General features: G+C 52.3%; 1 protein-coding gene across 11 annotated transcripts in view; it reads left to right on the forward strand.

Moving 5' to 3' along the window:
- Positions 1-20,735, forward strand: part of Slc38a10 (solute carrier family 38 member 10) — a 46,282-nt gene extending 25,547 nt beyond the window's left edge. For 3 of the 11 annotated variants that reach the window (XM_034504822.2, XM_076935342.1, XM_076935337.1), the window contains 7 exons: positions 8,467-8,623; positions 14,137-14,304; positions 14,611-15,087; positions 15,619-15,723; positions 16,781-16,804; positions 18,539-18,715; positions 19,102-20,735. In XM_034504822.2, coding sequence (XP_034360713.1) covers positions 8,467-8,623; positions 14,137-14,304; positions 14,611-15,087; positions 15,619-15,723; positions 16,781-16,804; positions 18,539-18,715; positions 19,102-20,174 — 2,181 coding nt within the window. In that variant the 3' untranslated portion in view covers positions 20,175-20,735. The remainder of the gene's footprint in view (positions 1-8,466; positions 8,624-14,136; positions 14,305-14,610; positions 15,088-15,618; positions 15,724-16,780; positions 16,805-18,538; positions 18,716-19,101) is intronic. The other 8 variants (XM_076935339.1, XM_034504824.2, XM_034504826.2 and 5 more) reach the window with 6 other exon arrangements.
- Positions 20,736-21,406: the final 671 nt, after the last annotated feature.

Genomic DNA, 21,406 nt, shown 5'->3' on the forward strand with positions numbered 1-21,406 from the left:
CTGATGCTTTGCCTTGTGAAGCACCTGCTCCATGTGTCTGTGTCCCTAAATGGTTTATAGCTACTTTAGTCTGCTCTGCTCAGGTTAGCTTTTCCACTCTTTGGCTTGTTTTGTTTTGTCTTTGGTGTGGGTGTGTCTGTGATGATTAATACTGTCTGTCACCAAGATCTAGAACACCGCAGGCGACCACCCTCTAGACGAGGCTCATTGGCCTGATTGATATGGGAGGAGCCACTCTATCTGCCATCCACGACCTTGGACCTTGGGGCGGGCTGACTAGAGAGGAGGGAGTGGGCTGAGACCTGGACTCATCTCTGCTCGCTGGCTGCTGATGCAGTGTGACCAGCCGCCTCATGCTCCTGCCGCGGTCCCTTCTCTCAGCTCGAGCCTTGATGAACCTTTGTGCTTAAGCTGCTTGTCTGGTGCTGTGTTACAGCAACAAGAAGCGCACAACAGTCTCTGTTCTTCCTACTGATATTCTCGTGTGCCAGGGTGGAAGTGTAAGGGAGTGTGCTGTTCTTCCTGCAGCTACAGAGTGCAGGCGGTGTGCTACGCTGCCTCCTACCTGCAGAGTCACTCTCACTGACTTAGGCAAGAATTTCAATTTGTCTTTCATTTTTTTAAGACAGGGATTGCCTGTAGCCCTGGCTGTCCTAGAGTTAGACCAGGCTGGCCTTGATCTCAGAGATCCCCCTGCCTCTGCCTCCCAAGTGCTGGGATTAAAGGTGTGCGCCACCACTGCTCGGCTTTGTTTTTGTTTTTATGAAACAGGGTTTCACCATGTAACCTTGGCTATCCTGTAACTCACTATGTAGACCAGGCAGCCTCTGCCTCCTGATTGCTGGGACTAAAGGCAGTTCCATCCACCCCAGGACATTACTTACTAATGTGTGTGGGGGGTGAGGTTAGGGAGTGAGGGAAGGAGGGAGGGAGGGAGGGAGAGAGAGAGAGAGAGAGAGAGAGAGAGAGAGAGAGAGAGAGAGAGAGAGAGAACGAACACGAGAACGAACACGAGAACATTCAGGCCAAAGGCATCTTCTCTACCATTTGGTCCCTTATTTTTCTCTCCCTGAACCTGGGCCCTGCATGGTCGCTGGGGCTTAAACACAGATGCTCACAGTTGTGCAGCAGGCATTATATCCACTAAGCTGCCTCACAGCCCCAGCATTGTCGCGGCCTCTGCTTTGGATGGCTTCTCACAGCAGCGTGCCTGCATAGCTCTTTGACTTTACAGTGGTATGAAGTTCATACACATTCAGTAGATGCTGTCCGTGGAAGTTTGATCTTCTCAAGTCAGGGATGTGTAAGACTCTTGTGGCACTGGGCAGCAATGGCAAGCTGTTGCTCCCTTCTAGCCCACTCCCAGAGAAGTCAGTGACACTCCAGACTAGGCATGGCAGCCGGGCTGGTAATGGTGCATGTCTTTAATCTTAGCACTCAGGAGGCAGACGCAAGTAGATCTCTGAGTTCAAGGACAACCTGGTCTACAGAGTGAATTGCAGGACAGCCAGGGCTACACAGAGAAATCCTGTCTTGGGAGGAAAAAAAAGACCAGAAATGGCATGATGGTTAGTGTTGACTGTCAGCTTAACAGCACCTGTGACCACCCGAGAGACAAGCCTCTAGGCACAACCATGGGGGTTAGCTTAGGTTGGCCTCTGTGCATGCTTGTGAGGCGCTACCTTCATTCCCAATCAAATGGGACTATTCATCCTATCAGCGAGCCAGGACCATCCCAGGTCTTGGGTCGTTGTAGAATGGAGAAAGTGGGCTGAGCAGGAGCTTAATCTCCTTCTCCTTCCTGCCCAGGATGCAGCTGACCAACTGCCTCGGGCTCCTGCTACCATGCCTTTCTTGTTATGGGGAGCTGTACCCTGAAACTGTGAGCCAAAGTAAACCCCTTCTCCCTTAGGCACTGTTGTCAGTGTGTTTATCGCAGTATCAGAGAGGAAGCTAAGGCCCAGGTGCATTAGCTGTTATTTCCAACTCTAGATAGTTTCAAGTTGCCTTGGGTTTATCAAGGTATGAATAACCCCATGGTAAATGTAGGAGCGGCTGCCCTCGGTTCTGATTGGTGTTCCAGTTTGGTCCTTAACTTTCCGTGGTTTAGTCTGTCTCCTGGCATGCTTAGTATTTTTCAGTCATCATGTTTAAGAAGCTACAGAGGTTCTGAGTGGTGTGACCTACTGGAGTGTCCTATGACATCATGGGCAGAGGCTGTAGCTAGCTGTGGCAAACCTGGGTTCACTGTGGCCGCATTCCTAGGGTCTGGGTTAAACATTGTCAGCCCTCACATTGCTCATGCTCACTGCCTTTCATCTTGGCAGCTGCTCTGTCTGGCGTGTACCTGAGATCGGCACACACGGGCAGCATGCTTGCATGGGCTGTGTTCTGTCCTTCAGGCTGTGGCTGCTGGAGCCGTGCTCCCAGTTCTCAGTGCCCAACCTGCTGAGTCACGCTGGAGTCTAGACTGGGGCCTTTCCCTGAGTGCTTACCTTGCTCCCGGAGTTGCTGCCTGTGTTGCCAAGTGGCTGACCTCACTGTTCTCCTCGGCACTGTGGGTAAATGGGAGCTGTGGGATACCTGCTTTTCTGTGGCACTTGATGGGGCAGTTCGTAATGAGGGTAACTCATCGCCTGCCGGATGGCAGATGGTTTTCCTATTGTCAGGTCCTAGTGTTTGACCACATCTGGTGTTTTGGGGAGGGTGAGGTGGGAGGGAATCAGAGTTAGAGAGACCTTCTTGGGGCTGGAGAGTTGGCCCAGCAGTCAGGAGGATCTGTGGTTCTTGAAGAGGACCTGGTTCTGCAGGGTGGTTCATAGCCATCTGTAACTTCCGCCCTCAGTGGGCATGAGGCGGTGCACACTTGTGACGGCAAAGCTCTCATGCACATAAAATCAAATTTATAAATGTAAAAATCAAAGGAAGAAAGGTTTTCTTGGCAGGGGAGTTAACTCAGCGTGTAAGAGTATTTACTTCTCTTCCAGAGAGCCTGAGTTGGGTTCTGAGCACCCACGTGGTGGCTCACAGAGGGAAGTCCTGGTCTGTCACTTAGTTGACCTTATGTCAGTCTGCTGTTGGTCTTTCCCCTGCTCTGCTCACCACTACAGCGGCATAGCATCTGCTGCATTTGTTTGTTTTTATAGCCTGGCCTACGAAAAAGGGTCTCATGTAGCCCAGGCTGGCCTCAGACCTTCCACATAGCCAAAGATGACCTTGAACTCCAGATCCACCTGCCTCTGTCTCTCAGGTGTGCTCCATCATGGCTGGTTTGTGTAGTACCAGAGATCTGACCTGAGGCTTCATGTGTGGTACCAGGTGTCTACCAATTGAGCCGTGACCCTTACTTGTCTACATTGTGACTTGCCATTTGTTGTCTAACCCTGCCTGCCGTGCCTGGCTTCCTAACTCTCAACTCTCCTCTTTCTCATTGTTCTCATCAGTAATGTTCTGGTTGTCATTTGATTTATTTTATGAATGAAAGTTGAATCAACTGACCTAAGAAACCTAAGTCTCCCCTTTGGTCTTGTTCCTGTTGGAATGCATTAATGCTACAGATGCACTTAACGAAGGCCGAGCGCCTGTGTGGTAGCTCATGTGCAACGTCCACCGTGACTTCCGACTCAGCTGTCACCTGAGGTCTTCTCAGTCAAGCTCCCTGTCTCCTGCACTTGGCTTCTGTATGGCTCTGTCTGTCTGCCTGTCTGCCTGTCTGTCTGATGGTGACTAGCCGTTTATGTACAGGGAATCTGTGGGTTTCCTATAGTTGTTTTTCCTGTCCACCTCACTGAGCCCTCCCTGGATCTCCTGGTTCACTTTCTTCTTTCCCATCGCCACACGCCTGTTTGTTTTGTCGGTGTGAGTCATCCTGTGCCTGTGACAGTGCCTGTGACGGTGCCTGTGGTGGGAGTGGGCAGTTTGGAGTTGTCTTTATGCAGCTGGAACTGCCTCTATATGTCACCACACATACATGACCTGTTGCATTCATCTAGGAATGAGCAAGCATGGTCACAGCTTGGTGTGCTGTGTCTTAAACACACACTGACTGCATCATGCCAAGGCTTGATCTGTGCCTGTTTAACTGTTTCTGAGGGCCTTGAGTGTTTGACCTCCTTTTCTGGCTGGGGTAGGAAGATACTGCCATTCTGCCATGAATCCACCAGCCTGGGTCGCTGTTCTCAAACAGGTACTCATTCTGGCCGGCTAGGGCACGTGGTGACTTCCATACTGTGGAAAACAGACTCTGGAAGTGTGGCTGGGTTTGAGAGCCAGGAACCAGGCCCTGTCCCAGGAGCTCTAGCTGCTCCTGCAGAAGGGACAAGCTGAGTCAGCTCCTCGGGCAGCTGAAAGTTGGCTCAGTTCGGTGTTTGCTCTCTATTCAGGGACCTCGAGAAGAGCCAAAAAAAAAAAAAAAAAAAAAAAAAATGAGTTCACGGCTGATAGGCAGCTGGTGTGAAGGTGCGAGAAGGAAGGATAATTAGAAAGCACCACACTGCCCAGTAAATGACAACAAAAAACCTAGCTTCACCCAGCAGTTGCTTTCTGTCTCTAATCCTGAGTGAGGCCGGCTGGCCTTGTTGGTTGCTATTTGAGGATCTCCTGCTATGAAACCAGCAGGGGGCGCTGCAGTCCCAGGGACACTTAAAAGAGGAGTGGATTCCTCCAGGAAAAAAGGCTCTGCTGGCCCCATTTTGGAATCAGGTGATCTTGGTCAAGTGCGAGTGGCACACACTTGTGCACACATAGCAGTGAGCTCTCAGCAGGTCAGCGCCTGTCCTGTAGCCTGCTAGAGTGAGGTGCCTGAGGCAGGGGGACCCGCTTACCCACACTGTTGGCCCTAGTACCAGAATCTGAGTAGCTGTGGCCTGGCCTTGGGTGTGTGTTCTGTCTCTGGGATTCAAGTGTATGGACCTTTTTGTCAGAACAGAAAGGTGTGTTCTCTGCCCAGTCCTAGGCCTCCCTCTGCTGTGTTAGGAGTTAGGGCTCCTCATGGAGCCACAGTGTAGCCCCTTGAGGGGATAGGGGGATGGGATGTTTCTGGACTGTGGCCCCAGGCAGACTCCTGTGTTTCCCAAGCTGGAGCTGAACTGTAGGGGGTGAATTTGTGTCTTTTCCTGGCTGGCTCTGGACTGCATTAAGATGGATCGATGCCAGGATTGCAGTCGGCAGGGTGCTCTGAAATCAGGTGTCTGGCACACCGGATCCTGCTTATCGATCAAGATCCCCACTTCAGAAGCAGCTCTTCCGCGGCAGGAAGCTGTGGCACAGTTCTGAGAGCTGGGCTGACTCTGAGGCTAGGCTGGCTTTCTCCCTGGGCCTGAGGCTACCCTGGGCTGGCTCCCCTCCCTGACTTTCTAACCTTCCTTGCAGCCCTGCAGAAGACAGGGCTGGATTCCCTTGCTCAGAACTCCAAAGGAGCTGTTAGCCCTGCTTTGCACAGGGTGGCAGTCGGACAGCGACCCACAGCCCAGTACAGCTCAGGAACAGTTTGGGACCCTGGACTTCCCACACTACCCAGGATGTGTGTCCCGCCTGTTGGTACTAGCTAACAGAAGTTCCGTGCCTGTGGTCAGTAGCACTTAGTGGTCTTTGGGTGTGTTCTGTTCTGACTGTGGCAAAAGTGTCCCCGAGAGCTTCAGTTAGGTGCCTGGCTGTTGATAAGTGCGCTCGCTGCAGGCCGCCCCCGCCCCCACAGGTGAGACTGTAGTTTGATGTCTTTAGCCTTGTTGTTCCCATGGCTCCCTCAAGCTGAGTAGATCTGGAGCTCTTACCTGGGGTTGTCTGCTGCTTCAGAGGAGAGAGTGAGTGCATGACAGTGGGCGAAGCAGGCCTGGCTGGCCTGGCTGGCCTGGCTGGCAGTTGCAGAGACAGAGGCCGGTGCCCACGGAGCCAACAGCTTACAAGTATGTGTATGGGGTGAGTCCACACTCTGTAAGAGGAGGCTGGAGACCATCAGCTGGGGGTGTGTGTGCTGGTGTCCGGTAGACATCCTCACAGTAGGCAGAGCCTGTTTCCCTGGTCTCAGTAAATGATTGGATTGTGCATCCTGCTGGCCTGTGCTCTGTGGAGCAGGAGTCAGGGTCTGTTTCAGAGGGGAGGTTGGGGGTCCCCTGAGGTAGGAGCACATCAGGCACCCAGGGGACTGGGTCTGTTTTCTGGGTCCCATAGATCGTAGTTGGAATACTACTCTTGTCCTATGTACACGTCCCTGTGTAAGTCGATCTTGGTTTTCTACTTCACAGTTTCCCAGTGTGCTCTGAGCTCGTATTCCCACCTGTCCTCAAGAAGAGGAGGGCACGTGGGGACTGGGGACCTCTTGTCTGCTCTGATCAGTCTTGAGAACTTTGTGAACTCAGTTTCTAAGGCAGATTGTAATGGGGATTTTTCTTTTTGTTTTGCCTTTGAGACAGGGTCTCCCTACAGAGCCCTGGCTGTCCTGGTACTCGCTCTATAGACCAGGCTGGCCTCGAACTCAGAGATCCCCTGACTTGCCTCCCGAGTGCTGAGATTAATGGTATGTGCCATCACACCTGGCCTGTAATTAGAGTTTTTCAAGAAACTCGTCTCCCAGTATCAGCAGAGTTAATGGGTGGTTGTTTTATTTTCTGGGTGGTGGTGGTGTTAAGCTCAAAAAGCTGAAGGTGGAAATAAATCATTCAAAGTCACGGATGAAATGTTTCCTTTCCTTGTTATTCTCCATGGAATTGGTAAATGATGGTCCTCATTGAAAATAACTGACATAAAATGACCAACAAATGTCTCTATCTTGGGTCCAGGTCATTTGGGAGAGCTACTTTGCTGGGTGCGCAGGGGATGGAACATCAGGCCTTGTCAGAGTCCCCGGGCTCCATCCTCATCAGGGAACTCGGATTCTGTCATGGAGCAGCAGCCTTCTACCTTCTGCTCCACTCACTGCTCTCCAGGCCTTGCCTGCCCCACTAGTGGGTGGCAAATGCGGTTATGGAGAAACTTTTTCTCTTGTGGCTTCTGCAAAAGGTCATTTCTCAGTTAGCTTGAGAAATACTGAATGTGTTGTGCTGGGTAAGAAGGTGGTGAGGGAGACTGGTTCTGTTAGCCTGCCAGAGTCAGTGTCACACTGAGAAGGGCATTCTGGGCCCAGACCATGATGTAAAGCTCTCTCGGCTCCTTCAGCGGCTGATTTAAATTTCCATCCGGATCCTCTGACCTTTGTATCCAGAACCTGCATTTCTGTTCTTTACCAGGCCAGAGCTGGGGAACAGGAACTTTGAAAACAGAGGGGCAGCCTAGGACAGGTCATGAGGACATAGCATGAGTCATCAGATCTACCTCCTGAGACAGCCTCAGCACCAGTCAGCCATCTTTGTGCTAGCTCGCGCCCCTGCCTCCTTGGGGAGAGGGTGCCGTCCAGAGGCTGTGACTGTACCTGTTTGGTTTTCCTGAGATGACTGTTGGCCATCCCAGTGAGCACTGAGCCCTGAGTCTTTTCTTCATAAGAAGCATTAGTATGCTGAGTTTCAGGAAGCAGCCTCCACAGAGCTAAGAAAAGAATTTAGGGTGTGGGAGGGCAGGGGCCCTGAACCCCCTGAGTACTGTAGAATGTATGTACTGACTGGAGGGGATACAGGGAAGGCAGTATCCCCACATAGACTTTGGCTCACTGGATAGCCATGGTTTCTGCCAGAAGGGTTAAGGGTTCTGAGACGTCAAGGCAGTGAGTGTCCCCTGGCTAAGAGGTCACCTTGCCGGCTCCTCTTGCAGAACTGTGGAGCTAGGAGTTACTGCCCCTCAGGAAGCTTGAGGAGGCCAGACCGAGGCACAGATAGCAACACCTGTACTGGGAACATCCCAGACACACAGTAGAGAGGTGGCTTAGCAGGTGTCTGGTGGCATGGTCTGAGGGGTTTGTTAGTACCACAGGATTTATTATCTGTTGTAGGGTCCATCAGCAGGAAAGGTCCTCAAGAAAGCCAGCAGCACATTGAATGTACCCCTGGGGGACCGATGGCCACTCCCACCTCGGATGAGAGGGAAAGCCTGTATCCCTGTTTATCCCGGCAGGGTATCGAACCTTGCCAGGTCAGATGTGTCCCAGCTGTTATTGGGAATTGATGTAGGTAACATGATGGCAGGATAGCCAACCTGTGTGGCCCACATCCCTCACAGGCCTACACTGTGGGGTCCTTTGGGAGCATGGACCTGAAGAAGGCTATGCACGGGCCACCACTCCACAGTGGATAGTTGTCAGAGATTCTTGCTTCTCTTGCCACAGTAGTTGAGAAACTCGACCTTAGCCTGGCCTTCGTGCACAACTCATCCCAGCACTTGAGGCTGAGGCAGGAAGTGTGTGAGTTTGAGGCTGGTGGGCCATGCAGTATCCTGTGTCAGAAAAGGAAAAAGAACCCTGTTCTTTCCAGGGAGCTTCAGAGTCTCCATAGCTTCCAGCTGGGTATCTTCATTCCTCCTGTCTTGGGCTCTTTGGTCCAGGTGGTGCTCTGGGTCGGCCTGGGCATCCTGGTGGTCAGCACACTCACCACCCTGTCTGTGAGCGAAGAAGCTCCACTGGACTTGGCGCAAGAAGCTCGCAGCGGCCGGCGAGGAGATGCTGAGAGCGCGATGAAGGTGGAGGCAGCCCGGCTGTCAGGTATATACATGGGCCCCAACCGAAACTCCTGAACTTTCATGGTGTGAGTGTCCTCAGCACCAACTCAGGGTCATAGGTAGTAGTTGCAAGTAACCCCTTACTTCTGCTTTAAGGATTTCAGTCTCCTGGTAGTAGCATCCGTTCTGTGAGTGATGGAACTGACTGGGAGGTTCTAGGCTTCGGCCCAGCCAATCCCAGTCCGTGAAGGAGGCTGGCCAGTGTCCTGCCACCTCTGCAGTCATGCGGGGGATGGCACAATGCCAGCTTGGGCTTAGATCTTCATGGTTGGCCATTGTGAAGACTAAAAGGTATGTACATTTATGCATATTGCTGATATCTGTTTGTTTTGAGGATCTGAGCCAGTTTTCTCCTTGACAAAGCCAGCCAGTGTATCTCAGCTCAGTTTACTGTCTCGTGTTCTTTAGTCTTGCCATTACTGGCCACACCGCCTCAGCAAGGGTCTTGGTGATACCTCATCTCCCCTCTCTGTGACCATGCCACAGGGATCCAGGATGTGTGTTTTCAGAGTCATTTTCTGTGTATGTTGTTTGTTCCTTCCCAGGCATAGCTGGTGAGGGTGACACAGGGCTAGCATTAGCCATCAGGCTGAGGCTCCAAGCCTGCCTGGCAGCTGTGTCGGCAGATATGGTGTTTCAGCAGGTGCTGTCTTGGATACCAGTAATCCCGGCTTCTCTCTCTGGCAATGGTGGGTGGTACACGTTAAACTAAAAGTCAGTGAGGTTTGGGTCCAGGTATATGAAACATCTAGCTCCAGCTCTGGGGATGCTTGAGTAGGAAAGAGTCCCACTCTCCCTGTCAGATTTTGAGCCATTGTGGAAGTGTTGACTAGTCGCCTACCTCAGATCCAGTGCCTGCAGTGTACAGAAGGGAAGGTCCTGTTGAAGGGCACTCTGTGTGATGCCGAGATCTCTGGGTTCCCGTCATCTCTGCTGGGCTCCACATCCACTGCCACCGCCTTGGTAGTTGCCCCAAGGTGCCCTCCTTGGCTGCCCTCCTTCATCCAGCCCCGAGCTTAGGCAGCTATGGATGTTCTCATCTGTCTTCCTGGATTGGCAAAGGCAGAGCAGAGTCCTCCTGTCCCAGGTCCCAGGAACCAAGAGGGCAAGAAGTCAAGGTCACTGGGGACCCTGGTCAGCTGGGGTTCCCAGAGGTTGAGGATGAATGATGAGAAGCCGTAGAGCTGGTAATCTGGACTGGGAAGAGGCTTGCTTGAGGCAGGAGGTGCACACTGCATGCCCTCCCTCGCTGATGGACAAGCCAGTCTGATGCCACTGCCCATGCCGCCAGCAGAGAACGAACAGGTGTTGTCGTGGGAACAGCAACATGGAAGGGGAGAGATGCGTGTTGGTGATGGTGGTACCCTGATAAACTATGAGCTGAATATGCTCTCTTGCTGTGGGTAGTGAGGACATCATGGCACTGGGTACTGTTGAGGTCACCCCAGCAGAACCCCGTGCACTTCTGTCTCAGTGGGCTGATAAATAGTTTCTGCTCAGTCCACACCCAGGCTCCTATGGCTGTCCTGTGCAGCTTCTAGTCAGAGCCAGCAGCTGTCCCATCTCTCTAGAATGTACAGGCAGCCTGCTCACCTGTGCCCTCTGAGGCAACATCTGGTTTCCATTTCTTCTTGAGGCTGTAACAACACACATGGCTCCTCAGAAGCACATGCCGTCTGTTTTTAGCTAATTCTGTTTTCTACCACCCTGCCTCCTGCTTAATTGAGCTCTTGCCTGGTTTGGGCAGGGCTCGGACTAAGAGCCTTCTCTGACTGCCCTGTCAGCTGCACCATCGGGTCTGAGAGCCTTGTTTATTGATCTCTTTGATGTTGTGGGGTCACAGATGGAATCTGCTCACTCTAGTGAGAGCCCATCACGTGCTGTGACTGCATTGTGCTCTCGCATGGCACACGTGACCATCAGGTGCAGCCGGAGGCCCCATGCTTGGCCTCGTGGACCTTTGGTGAGCCTGGTTGAGTCCCTGTGAGCGCTCAAGAAGACAACTGTTCATTTAGAAAGTCTAATTAGGCCGTTTATCTCTGTGCCCGATGGTTCCCTAGATGGTTGGGGATAGTTGGGGACGACTTTGGATTTTGTAGTGTTCCGGCTCCCTCTCTGAGCGCTATTGCTATTGCGTGCTGTTGCTTCCTTTCTTCCTCTTGCCCACCCACCTTGTGCACCCTGGGGCAGCACAGCTCAAGACACTCCCCATTCCCCTTCTCCTGCTGCATGGGGGAGGGGCAGCACTGGTTAGTTAATGGGAAGTAGGAGTTAGGGGCCATGCTGGGCGGCCGTGGAGCGCTGTGGGTGCCAGGTACAGGTGACCTCGGGTCCCAGTCAGCACAGCCGTATCCCAGGGTCCTCCAGGATAGACCTTTCCTCTGCCTTCTTGTCATGGCTCTTTTCCTGGACCTTCCATGGTTTCTGCTGCTGCCTGCCTTGGCCACTTGTGGAGGTGGCAGAGGCCCCAGTTCCTTTGACTGTGTCAAGATTCATTCAGGAGAGACCCTGCTGCTATATGTTCCTCCCTCCTTGGCTGGCTTCTTGACAAGGGTCTTGTCACCTCTCCTCTGTGCCTGATGAGGTTTGAAAGCATCATGTGCTCTTTTGTCCTAGTGTTTTCTCGTTCATTTTTCCTGCTGGTTCCAGGAGATAGCAGTGGGCTGGTTTCAGTGCCTTCCCTGAGGTGATGGTCCTCGTGGGACCTGCTGGATCAGAAGAGTTCCCCTTGGGTAGCTGCTGGCCTATGTCAAACCTATGTGCACTGTGCCTGTGGTGCTCAAGGGGTGCAGTGCTGGCTTCCCCTTCACCTGCTGCACGTGCCAGTTGGAGGAGGAGCCAAGAGTGAAGAGCAGGGAAGGCTTCCTGCGGATGCTAAACTCCGCGATGTCGGTCCTGGTCATCAGCTTAGCTCTCCAGCTCTCAGGAGCTCACTGTGTGAGCCGTACCTGGAAAGAAGAGCTATGGAGCCACCCAGCTAAGCCCAGACGGCTGGGTTATAAGTCAGACCTCGGCAGGTAACACTTTCCTCACTGAAGCCCAGAGAACAAAGCAGAGACTGGTTATTAGAAAAGCTCCCTAGAGCAGGGGCTGGCTTTCAGAAAAGTATTAGGCCATTTCTCTTGCTTCCTCAGGAACCTGGGTTGCTGAGCTCTGAGAAGTGGGACTGCTCTTGTACCAGCAGGACCTCATCCATGGGGCGAAGGGTTTAGCATCTCTGGGTTGGATGCCAGCATGCAGGGGGTGAACACTGTCATCTCTACCAACGACAAGACATCCAGGGAGAGCACAGAGTGCCAGTGACCAGAACAGCTCCATTGGGATATGGAGCCTGCTGTCCTAATTGTCCAGGGAGGTAGAGGCAGCCTCCAGCCTGGTAGTCAGGTGGAGTGGTAGAGCCTGTGTCCAAGAGGGCCAGGGGAGATGGGAGGGGAGGACTCACAGCCTGTAGCAACCCTGACTCCACAAGCAAGGCCCCATGAGGCGGGCCTTTGGGCCTCTCCGCACTGGACAAAGAAGGAAAGCACACTCTCAGTGCAGTTGATGTCTGGGAGGCAGGAAGCACTGCAGCAGGTGAGCATGTGACTTGTCACCTCATTGGTCCATTCCTGTGCATGGGAGGAGCCCAGGACTTTGATGGAATGTGGGAGCAAGCAGCTGCCATGGGAGGACAAACGTGGGTCTTCGCTGGCTCCAGCTGCTAATACTGTCAGCAGGCCCGATGACTATAGGGATAGCCTGTAGAACGTGTGAGGGTCCGACTCATTGAGCATTGGCGGTCCTCTTTGGGGCCACACCAGGCCTTCACTTCCTGTCATCTGGCCCATAGGGCAGGTGAACCTCACCACCACACTGTTCCCTGTTTCCACCCTGGGGTTGCCTTGAAATTGGAAACAAATGGGAGGGGGTGTGCGGGGTGAAGTTTATGTTTTGTTGTGGTGGCTGAGGGCATTGTTGGCATCCATTCCTGATGAAAGGTCTGTCTCTATCTTGGAGAGGCTGTGTCCCGTGCTGGCCAGCAGCCACGAGTGACTAGAGTTCAGATGCTGGGAGTAGGGACTAGAAATCCTTCAGAGCCTCGCAGCCTCTGCCTGTCAGTCCACTTCCTACCTTAGAAGACAGACAAGCCTGGCATTCCTGAGAGGCTTCTCAGAGGAGCTTCAGGACAGCCCCATACCATGGTCATTGAGCCAGATGCTTAGTGCCATGTGCAGCCTCCCCCAGGGCTCCAGACAGTGAGCAGCAGGCTGCCTCCCTACCTGAAGATGAGAGAGACACCACTCAGACTAGACTGTCCTTCGCTGTTGGATTTAAAAGATTTTTCTTCTTAGTTGGGTGATGGTGGAACATACCTTTAATCTCAGCACTTGGGAGGCAGAGGCAGCAGGATCTTTGAGTTCCAGGATAGCCACCACTACATAAAAAACCAAAACTAACCAACTAAACAAAAATTCATTTTTTCTTGCATGTGTATGGGTGTTTCTCTGCCATGTATGTTTGTGTACTCTGTGTGTGCCTGGTTCCTGAAAGGCTTAGAAGATATGTCAGGTCCCCTAGAAGATGTGTCAGATGCCCTAGAAGTGGAATTACAGATGGTCTGAGCCCCTATGGGGGTGCTAGGTTCCAAACCAAGTCTTCCGCAAAACCAGCCAGTGCTAATAACCACACAGCCATCTCTTCAGCCCCAATTCTGTTCTCTTAAGGTGGTTTTTCCTCTGCTTAGTTCTTTAGTTCCTGTTATGATTGCCAAGCACATGGAACATGGCTTTTGATTTTGTTTGAGATAGGATTTCACGTAACCCAGGATAGTCTGAAGCTAGCCTGAAGATGACCTAGAATTTATAAGGTCCCCACATCCACCCGCAAAGCACTAGGATGATGCCATACCTAGGTTTCGTTATGCTGGTACTGAGCCCTGGCCAGGGCCTGTACGTGCGTGCTACCAGCTAAGCTAGATCTCAAAAGTAGTCTTTTTCAGTGAAGCTAGTTTTCTCCAGTTCTGTGACCACAGTGCTGTGCTGCGGCTCCTGATGAAACATGGGTCGCTGTGCATCTGTGGGCGTGCGAGGATCAGCTTTGGCAGCATCTCCTCTCGGTCTCACCTGAGGTGTGAATTTTCCCCACAACAGCAAGAGGTTGACAGGCCCACCCAACCATATCCTTAAAAGCCTTTCAGCTTAGGCCTTAGGGCAAGCAGTTAGTCCCTGCTGGGAGACCCTAAGGACATTGCCTGGCTGTGTGCTCATGCTGCCACCTGGTGGTTATAGACAAGTATTACATAGCATGTCGTCTGTCGACAGGTATAAATTGAATTGTGTATGACATTTTTTATTATGAATGGAAAGGAAGGATTCTGTGCCATTTAGCTGATAATCATAATTAAACAGGAAGAAACCTACGTCCACTGTGCCATTTGGCTTCGCTATATGGTCCTGATCGTAGGAAGATGGCACAGCCTGTACTGGTTTCTGGTGGCTCACTGTGCTGTGCTTGCAGTCCAGGACCCCGTTGTAGTCATTGCTGAGGACAGCCAAGAGAAGCCAAAGCCAGCAGAGGACAAGGAGGAACTGGAACAGGCCCAGATCAAGGGCCCAGTGGATGTGCCTGGAGGGGAGGCTCCCAAGGAGAAGCTGGAAGCTGCACAGCTCGATCGTCCAGGTCAAGGTCAGTGCTAAATGGCGCAGCTGCCTTGACAGAGACGGTGAGCAACCCTGGGAAGGCGCACGGTCTTCCTCAGCCTAGACCTGTGCTCCGCCTTCCCCTTGGCCAAGATAGCTGTCCACTACTGTTCCTCTTGGGACACTGCCATTCCAGGAGTCCTGGCAGTCCTCATCTAGCTGTAGAGGGACGTGAGGTCATGGCCATGTCATACTTGAGAGCGAAAGGACATTTCACATTCCCTAGGAAGGTAAAGAGGGGCCTCTCTTCAGCCTCGTGTCCCCTATTTTATGCTTCCTTATATCCTTCCAGGTATTGCCGTCCCTATGGGTGAGGCCCATCGCCATGAGCCTCCCATTCCTCATGACAAAGTGGTGGTGGATGAAGGCCAAGACCAAGAAGGACCAGAGGAGAAAAAGCCACCTCCCAGGCTCCCAGATGAAGGAGACCCTGAAGGCAGGAGGCAGGTGGTACCACCTCTGCCTGAGTCAGAGAAGAAGAAGCAGGAAACGGAGAGGGGAGAGGAAGGGAAGAGACCTGAGCAAGTCCTGGCAGTAGGGGGAACTGAACATCTTCAGAACGTTCCAGAAGCAAATGGTCAGCCACCTGTCCAGCCCAGGAAGGAAGATTCCAGACCAGGAAATAGGGATCTGCATCCAGTTCCCCAGGCCAGGGTCTCTGTGGAGCTGAATGCTCTGGGAGCAGGTGAAGGCAAAGGCAAGGAGTCTGCACAGAATGCTGGCGGGGCGCCGTGGAAGCCCATGGAGAGTGCTGTGGAGAGCAATGTTGGTGAGCGTCAGCCTCCTGGACTTCATCACAGGGAACTCCCTGGGTGGGTGCAGCAGAAATGGGTTAGTCCTTCCTAGTCCCCCACTGTCATTTCACATGGTTAGCATGTGAATGGCACAGCCCCTTCAGCAGCTGGTAGAGTGAAGAGGAGGCCAGGAGCTTGACAGCTTCTATAATATCTGTCACACAGTTGTTGCCAGACCACTAAATGTCAGGTGCCAGGCTGTTCTCGTGGTGCACACGGGGGACAGTGCAGGAGCGCTTGACAGGTAACACATTGTTAAGTGCCCATCTAAGAGCTGGTTAGGATGGTGCTTGCATTTTAATTGGTGAAGGTAGTTAACATTGGCTCACTGCCATCAGCCTGAGATTGTTAAATATTTTTTTATTACTTCCCTGGTAATCATCAGGTTGAATATAAACTGTGCTGGGGGGCTAGCTATGGAGTCATTTTAGGAAACATCTGCCAGCCCCTTACCCCACACCCAACTTTGACTTTCCAACAAACCAGCTAAGTCTCCCTGTGTGCAGGTGGGAAGGCGGGCCTCCCTGTACAAAGGCCAGAGGCTGCAGAGCAGAGGAAGAAGAAGGAGGCCGAGCAACCAGGTGGAGATCAGGCAGGGAGCAAGCTGGAAGGTGAGGCTGGCATCGCCCTTTGGAAGGAGACCCAGAATGAGCTTGGTTTTTATACTAAGGAAGCACTTTCAGTGACCCCTCGATATTTCCCACCAATAGCTTTCCTCTGGCACCTCTAGGATTGTTTTTATCTCCCCCTTTTCCCCTTAAAAAAAGGTGCCACATGGTCACATGGCTTTTAACTACTGTTTTGATTTCATCTTTAAGCAGGTTGTTAATATTTTTACCACTCGTGCTTAAAGGCAAGGAGGGAGGCCTTAGTGCACAGCTGTGAAGACCCATCTGAAGGCTGTGCCTCAGGTGGACCTGTGCGCTAGTCAGGCTGGGATGGCAGTGGTGGTCAGCAGCATGCCCCATGTCCTTGTCACACCCGGAGTAAGGCCTGCCCTGGCACATTGCCATGGCTGATGTGCCCTGAGCTCTCTAAACGTTCATGTCCATTCTAATTTCATGTGGTCGCTGTGGTGTTTCCTGTGCAGGAGAGGCAGTGCTCGCTGGCCTATAACCCTCTAGTGACCCCTCAGCTGCAGTCTGACCTGGGCTCCATGGTAACCCTCTAGTGAACCCTCAGCTGCAGTCTGACCTGGGCTCCATGGTAACCCTCTAGTGAACCCTCAGCTGCAGTCTAACCTGGGCTCCATGGTCTCCCAGGCCAGATTCCCAGTATTGGCCATAGCCATCTTGGACCTGGGCCTGTCTTGGTGTTCATGCTTCACCCCGCAGTGGGTTTGAAAGGATCCAGGCTTTGCTTCTCACTCAGCCCTAAAGGCTGGACTTAGCAGCTGCTGTGACCGCTCCAGGCTGACAGTGCAGACCCAGAAGGTAGAACCCAGAGATTTCTTCTGCTTGGCTGGAGCTCACAACTTAATGGGAAACTTTCCCACACTTGTTATTTTTGTCTCTGGTTTTAGTCTGACTATATTTGTTGGTTCCAGTTTCTGTAATCTGTCACCTAAACATGTTTGATTCTTTGATTGTTTTTTTCTTTCTGAAGAAGAGACTTTTCATGGTTTCCTATTGTGCCTCTTTTCCATATGCCTCTCAATGGGACGGACAGCTGAGATTAAAAAGCTAGTAGCAGGTACGGCTCAGGACTGTGATGCAAAAGGAGCATGTGTGTGAGGCTGACAGTGTGGGGACGGCACCTGGGCGGCACATTCTGCCCGAGGACCCTGCATGAAGACATGTCAGTCCCAAGGAGTGGCACCCCTCCAGACACAGCACAGCCCCCAACTCCCTCTTCCTTCTCAGCCCCTGTGGCCTTGTTCTTAGAGAACAGCTAATGGTGTCTCTAACCTAAACCTGAGCTAGAGACAGGGTTGGGGCTGCATGTACCCGCTGCAGTGTGTGTGGCCTGTCTTGTGTGAGGGTTTTCATCCCGTCTGTACACCTAGTCCTGGTAGGTTCTGGCTTGGAAGAGCCAGTCACCATGCTGTTTCCCATTTGCCACATGGGCTTCCAGCTGGACACAGCACCTTCCCCCCTGCCCCCGGCAGTCAGTAAGGTGGCCTGTAGGGACACTGCTCTGAGCTTTTTCATGTGAAGGGAGAAGAAAAGAGCCCTGTGTTACAAGGTCTTTCCTTCTCAAGCCACTGTCTGGACTTAGGCATCGGCAAGAGGAACAGCTCTGTTTCTTGAGGTCAACTCTTTTCTTCATGACAGGCTCCAACATCCTCTCCATGGACCAACCTGCCTTTCCTTGCACTGGCTACTGAAGGGTTTGGGGAGACCCTAGTGTGTGCTCATGGGAACATACTTGTGACCCTTAGAAGCTCATTGACAATGAATTGCTTCAGCTAGTTACTGGTGGGAGCCTGTTAGTGTGTGCCTTGTACCTGGGAGCTATTAGCCCTGGCTGGCCTCTTAACTTACCAAGATCTGCTTGCCTAAATCTTGTGTGCTAGGATAAAAGGTGTGTTCCATCCTCAACCCCACACAAGACATTTGTATGTTCTGACACCTAGTCCCTAACCCATCATCTTGTAAAGATGCCTAATTTAACTGTGTGAGTTGTGGAGATTACCCTGCCTTGGCTGCTTGCTGTGGATAACTGACCCAGTGCTGATGGGCTTGGAGTGAGAAGCCAGCCCGCCCTCGCTGTGCTTGTCAGTGGCCACCAAAAGCCACCCGGGGTGACTGGGTCATACCCCACCAGGATCTCATGGATAGGATACAGCAAGTTTGAATAGGAAGTTCTTACCTGTGCTATCCATGGCTTGACTTCCCCACATTGATGAGCTGGAGCTCCCTCCCTGGATTCCCTGGTTTCCCTGGTATCTGGGCCACACTGACAGGTTTTCATGCTCCACTTAAAGACTTTGTTTTTAAAATTCTCTTCATCTTGCAAGAAACTTTCTTAAAACATTAAAACATTGTTTTTTTTTTTTTTTAAGATAGCTTTTAGGTTTTGTTTTCTCGTGTTAGTCCTAGAACAAATGTGTGAGGCAGTAGGGGAGAGCCACTCAGCTCAGAGAACCTACAACTCTCTGGTGCATTCCTTCTCAGTTATTATGTGGACATGCATCTTCAGCCAGAGACAAACAGGGATCTGGGGTCGACCAGTGTGTCTGACCCACTGAAGGGCGAGTAAAAGCTGCCGGCCAGGAAGGCTGTCCTGGTTAGGACTTAGCCTTCTAGCTTTAGCTAGTGCCTCACTGCTGTGCCACTGGGACTGAGGTGATGCAGCTGGTGTTGCAGATACGGGCATGGCAAGACCGACTCCCCATGGGTCACTGTAAGCATTGCAAAGCCAGCAGTCCCACAGGTATCTGGCGATGCTATCTGGAGTGCATCTAATTGTGTGTGTCCCCACCAGAAGCTGGGAGGGCAGAGATGCTGGACCATGCCGTACTGCTACAGGTGATCAAAGAGCAGCAGGTGCAGCAGAAGCGCCTCCTGGACCAGCAGGAGAAGCTGCTCGCAGTGATTGAGGAGCAGCACAAGGAGATCCGGCAGCAGCGGCAGGAGGGTGAGGAGGACAAGCCTAAGCCTGGTAGGTAGAGCCCAGCCCTGGAGAGCAGACAGCCAGACAGGCCAGGTCTGGGGCTAGATTTGAGACCCAGCCTGAAATGTGAAGGACGTTTCAGTCTTGATGATCCTTTATTTATTTATTTTTATTATGTATGTGTTTATGTGTGTCTGTATGTGGAGGATAGAAGAGGACGTCAGATCCCCTAGATCAGAGTGACAGACAGTCGCGAGCTGCCCTGAATAGGTGCTGGGAAAGTAGCTCTGGTCTTTGCCAAGAACATTCTTAACTGTTGAGTTATCTCTCTAGCTCTTAGTGATTCTTAACTGCTTGAAAGTTTCTTTTCAGTCAGTACATCAGCAACTTGTGTCTGTTTCTTTGGCTAAACCAATGCTCACGTTCATTCACAGCAGACATGCAGCCAGAGCTCGGGGCAGCTGTACTCAGAGAACAGGAGGAGGTGGCGGAGCATGTTGGGGAGACATTGGAAGATGACCCTTCACAGCCTTTGCAACCTGTGCGTGGAGTTCCTAGGGGTCACCCCGCTCCATCCCAAGACATGGGCCAGCACCCCCTGGGGGAAATCAACATGCTGCCAGGCAGAGACCTTGCTGACCTTCCTGCTGGTGGCTCTGACAGAGAGCCCCAGGGGACTTTGACTAAGCTGAGAGAAGACCAGAAAGGTCCTGCCCTCGAGGTGGCTGGAGCTGGGAGGGAGCTGGTCCCAGGGGACTTGGGACCAGAGCACAAGCCAGACCCTGCTGAGGTACCCAAGAGTCCAGAAAAGCACCTTGCCAAGGAGGTTGCCAGGCAGCACCAAGATGTCCTTGGTGAAGGTTCCCAAGAAAGGAAGGAAAATGGAAAGGAAGCAATGGCCCCTGGTGCTGATACTCAGAAAGAGGCTGCCCAGCCCTTGGTGGGGGCAGAAGCTGAGGACTCTCACACAAAGTCCAGGCAATCAGGATCCACCATGGTCCCAGCCAGTAGACCAGCAGGTGTGGGCTTTCAGGCCCAAGCCAAGGTGCAGCCAGAACCCCAGGCCGTCTTTGACAGAGGTCAGGGTTCTCACCCAGAAGTAAGAAGTGAGGCCCCCCAAGGGGTTCACATACCTGCTGAGGAACAGCACAGAGGAAAAGGGGGTGCCGCCATCCAGGAGGCAAAGCAGAGACCAGATCCTAACTCTGGGCCCAAACTAGTTGTGCCCGGGGGTCAGAAGCCAGAGAATGCCAAGCCCAACCGAGACCTAAAAGTGCAGGCTGGCTCTGACCTTCGGAGGAGACGGCGGGATCTTGCCTCTCATCCAGAGCAGGAGCTGGCTCCCAAGGATGGAGTCATCATTAGCTTTAACTCCCTCCCCAGTGTACAGGTGAATGACCTCCGTAGTGCTCTGGACACTCAGCTCCGCCAGGCTGCAGGGGCTGCATTACACGTGGTACACAGCCGGCAGATTAAACAGTTGTCTGGAGATCTGGAAGAAGCCTGAGAGCCTGGTCAGGGAAAGGCTGCTGCTAGACATTGGATGGCACCCTGACTGGAGGCCACAGTCTTGTGTTCCCAGGGATTGGTATCTAAATCCCTCATGATGAGTTGTGAAAGTCTAACCTGCCACCCCACCCCAGACATCTGTCACTCTGTGGCATCACTTGCTCCAAGGCTACACCAAAGCATTCACTAGCCAGAGTATGGTTTGGGTCTTGAGCCAGCCCAGGAAAGGCAGTGCGAAAGTTCAGCTCTGATGCTGCACTGTGGCCGCACCTCCTCTGTTCTGCCAGTGGCAGTGCTGACATGACAACAAGGCAGGCAACTTTGGAGGTGCCAGTCTTCATCTAACTTGCAACCTGTGACAACCAGATCCCACTGATGAGTCCCATGTTCCAAAGGGTGGGAAACCTGCACCGGCCATGTCTGTCTGCCCTGGGGCAGCCCAGGGGTGGGTATGACTTGACTTGGGTTGGGGAAGGAGGCACATGGCCCTCCTGGATTTTATCATCCACATTCTTTGAAGCTGATTATGAAACAAAAAATAAAATGCCACTAATAAGTAGCGAGTCAAGTTGGTTTGCCTAAAGGAAAACACGTTCACGATCCTGGACACTGGACGATACCAAACAGGCTGGAGGCCGCGGGACACACTCCCCAGCTGGTCCCGGCTGTAGGGAGGAGGTTGAACAGTGAGCACAGGATTGCCACTAGCAAGCCCTGGGATGTCTCATTTGTTGTTCTGTATCTGCATGGCTTCAAGCTCAAAGTAGAGCTGCCCTCAGTCCAGCCAGTGCTGCTGTCAGGGCTGTGTCCTGGGAGGCAAAGCAGGAAGACATGACCCTGTTGTCTTTGAGCAGAGAACACTGTTGTTTTGTCACTCCCTTCCCCAGTAAGAAGATTGAGGGACAAGAACCTGGTTTGTCCCCAAGACCTGCCATGAAGGGCCTGGAAGGACCAGGCCTCATCCTAGTGTGTACATTCTGCACCTCTTGAAATATATTTTATTAGTTTTTTTTAAAAAAACTTTAGACTTCTTTATGCATATTAATGTTTCCTTTCCCTGTCTCTGCACCAGATACATGCAGTGCTTTGGATGTCACAGAGGGTCAGGCTTCCTCCCATCCTTTCTTTCTGACTAAAACCAGTTCCACATACAGCATTGTTTGGTGGAAAGATGCCATCTGGCCTTCCCCTCGGATTGGAACTCTTGTAACCTTGCTGGGACTGGGTCTT

This window comes from Arvicanthis niloticus, chromosome 6, assembly GCF_011762505.2.
Source record: "Arvicanthis niloticus isolate mArvNil1 chromosome 6, mArvNil1.pat.X, whole genome shotgun sequence".
NCBI classification, from domain to species: Eukaryota; Metazoa; Chordata; class Mammalia; order Rodentia; family Muridae; genus Arvicanthis; species Arvicanthis niloticus.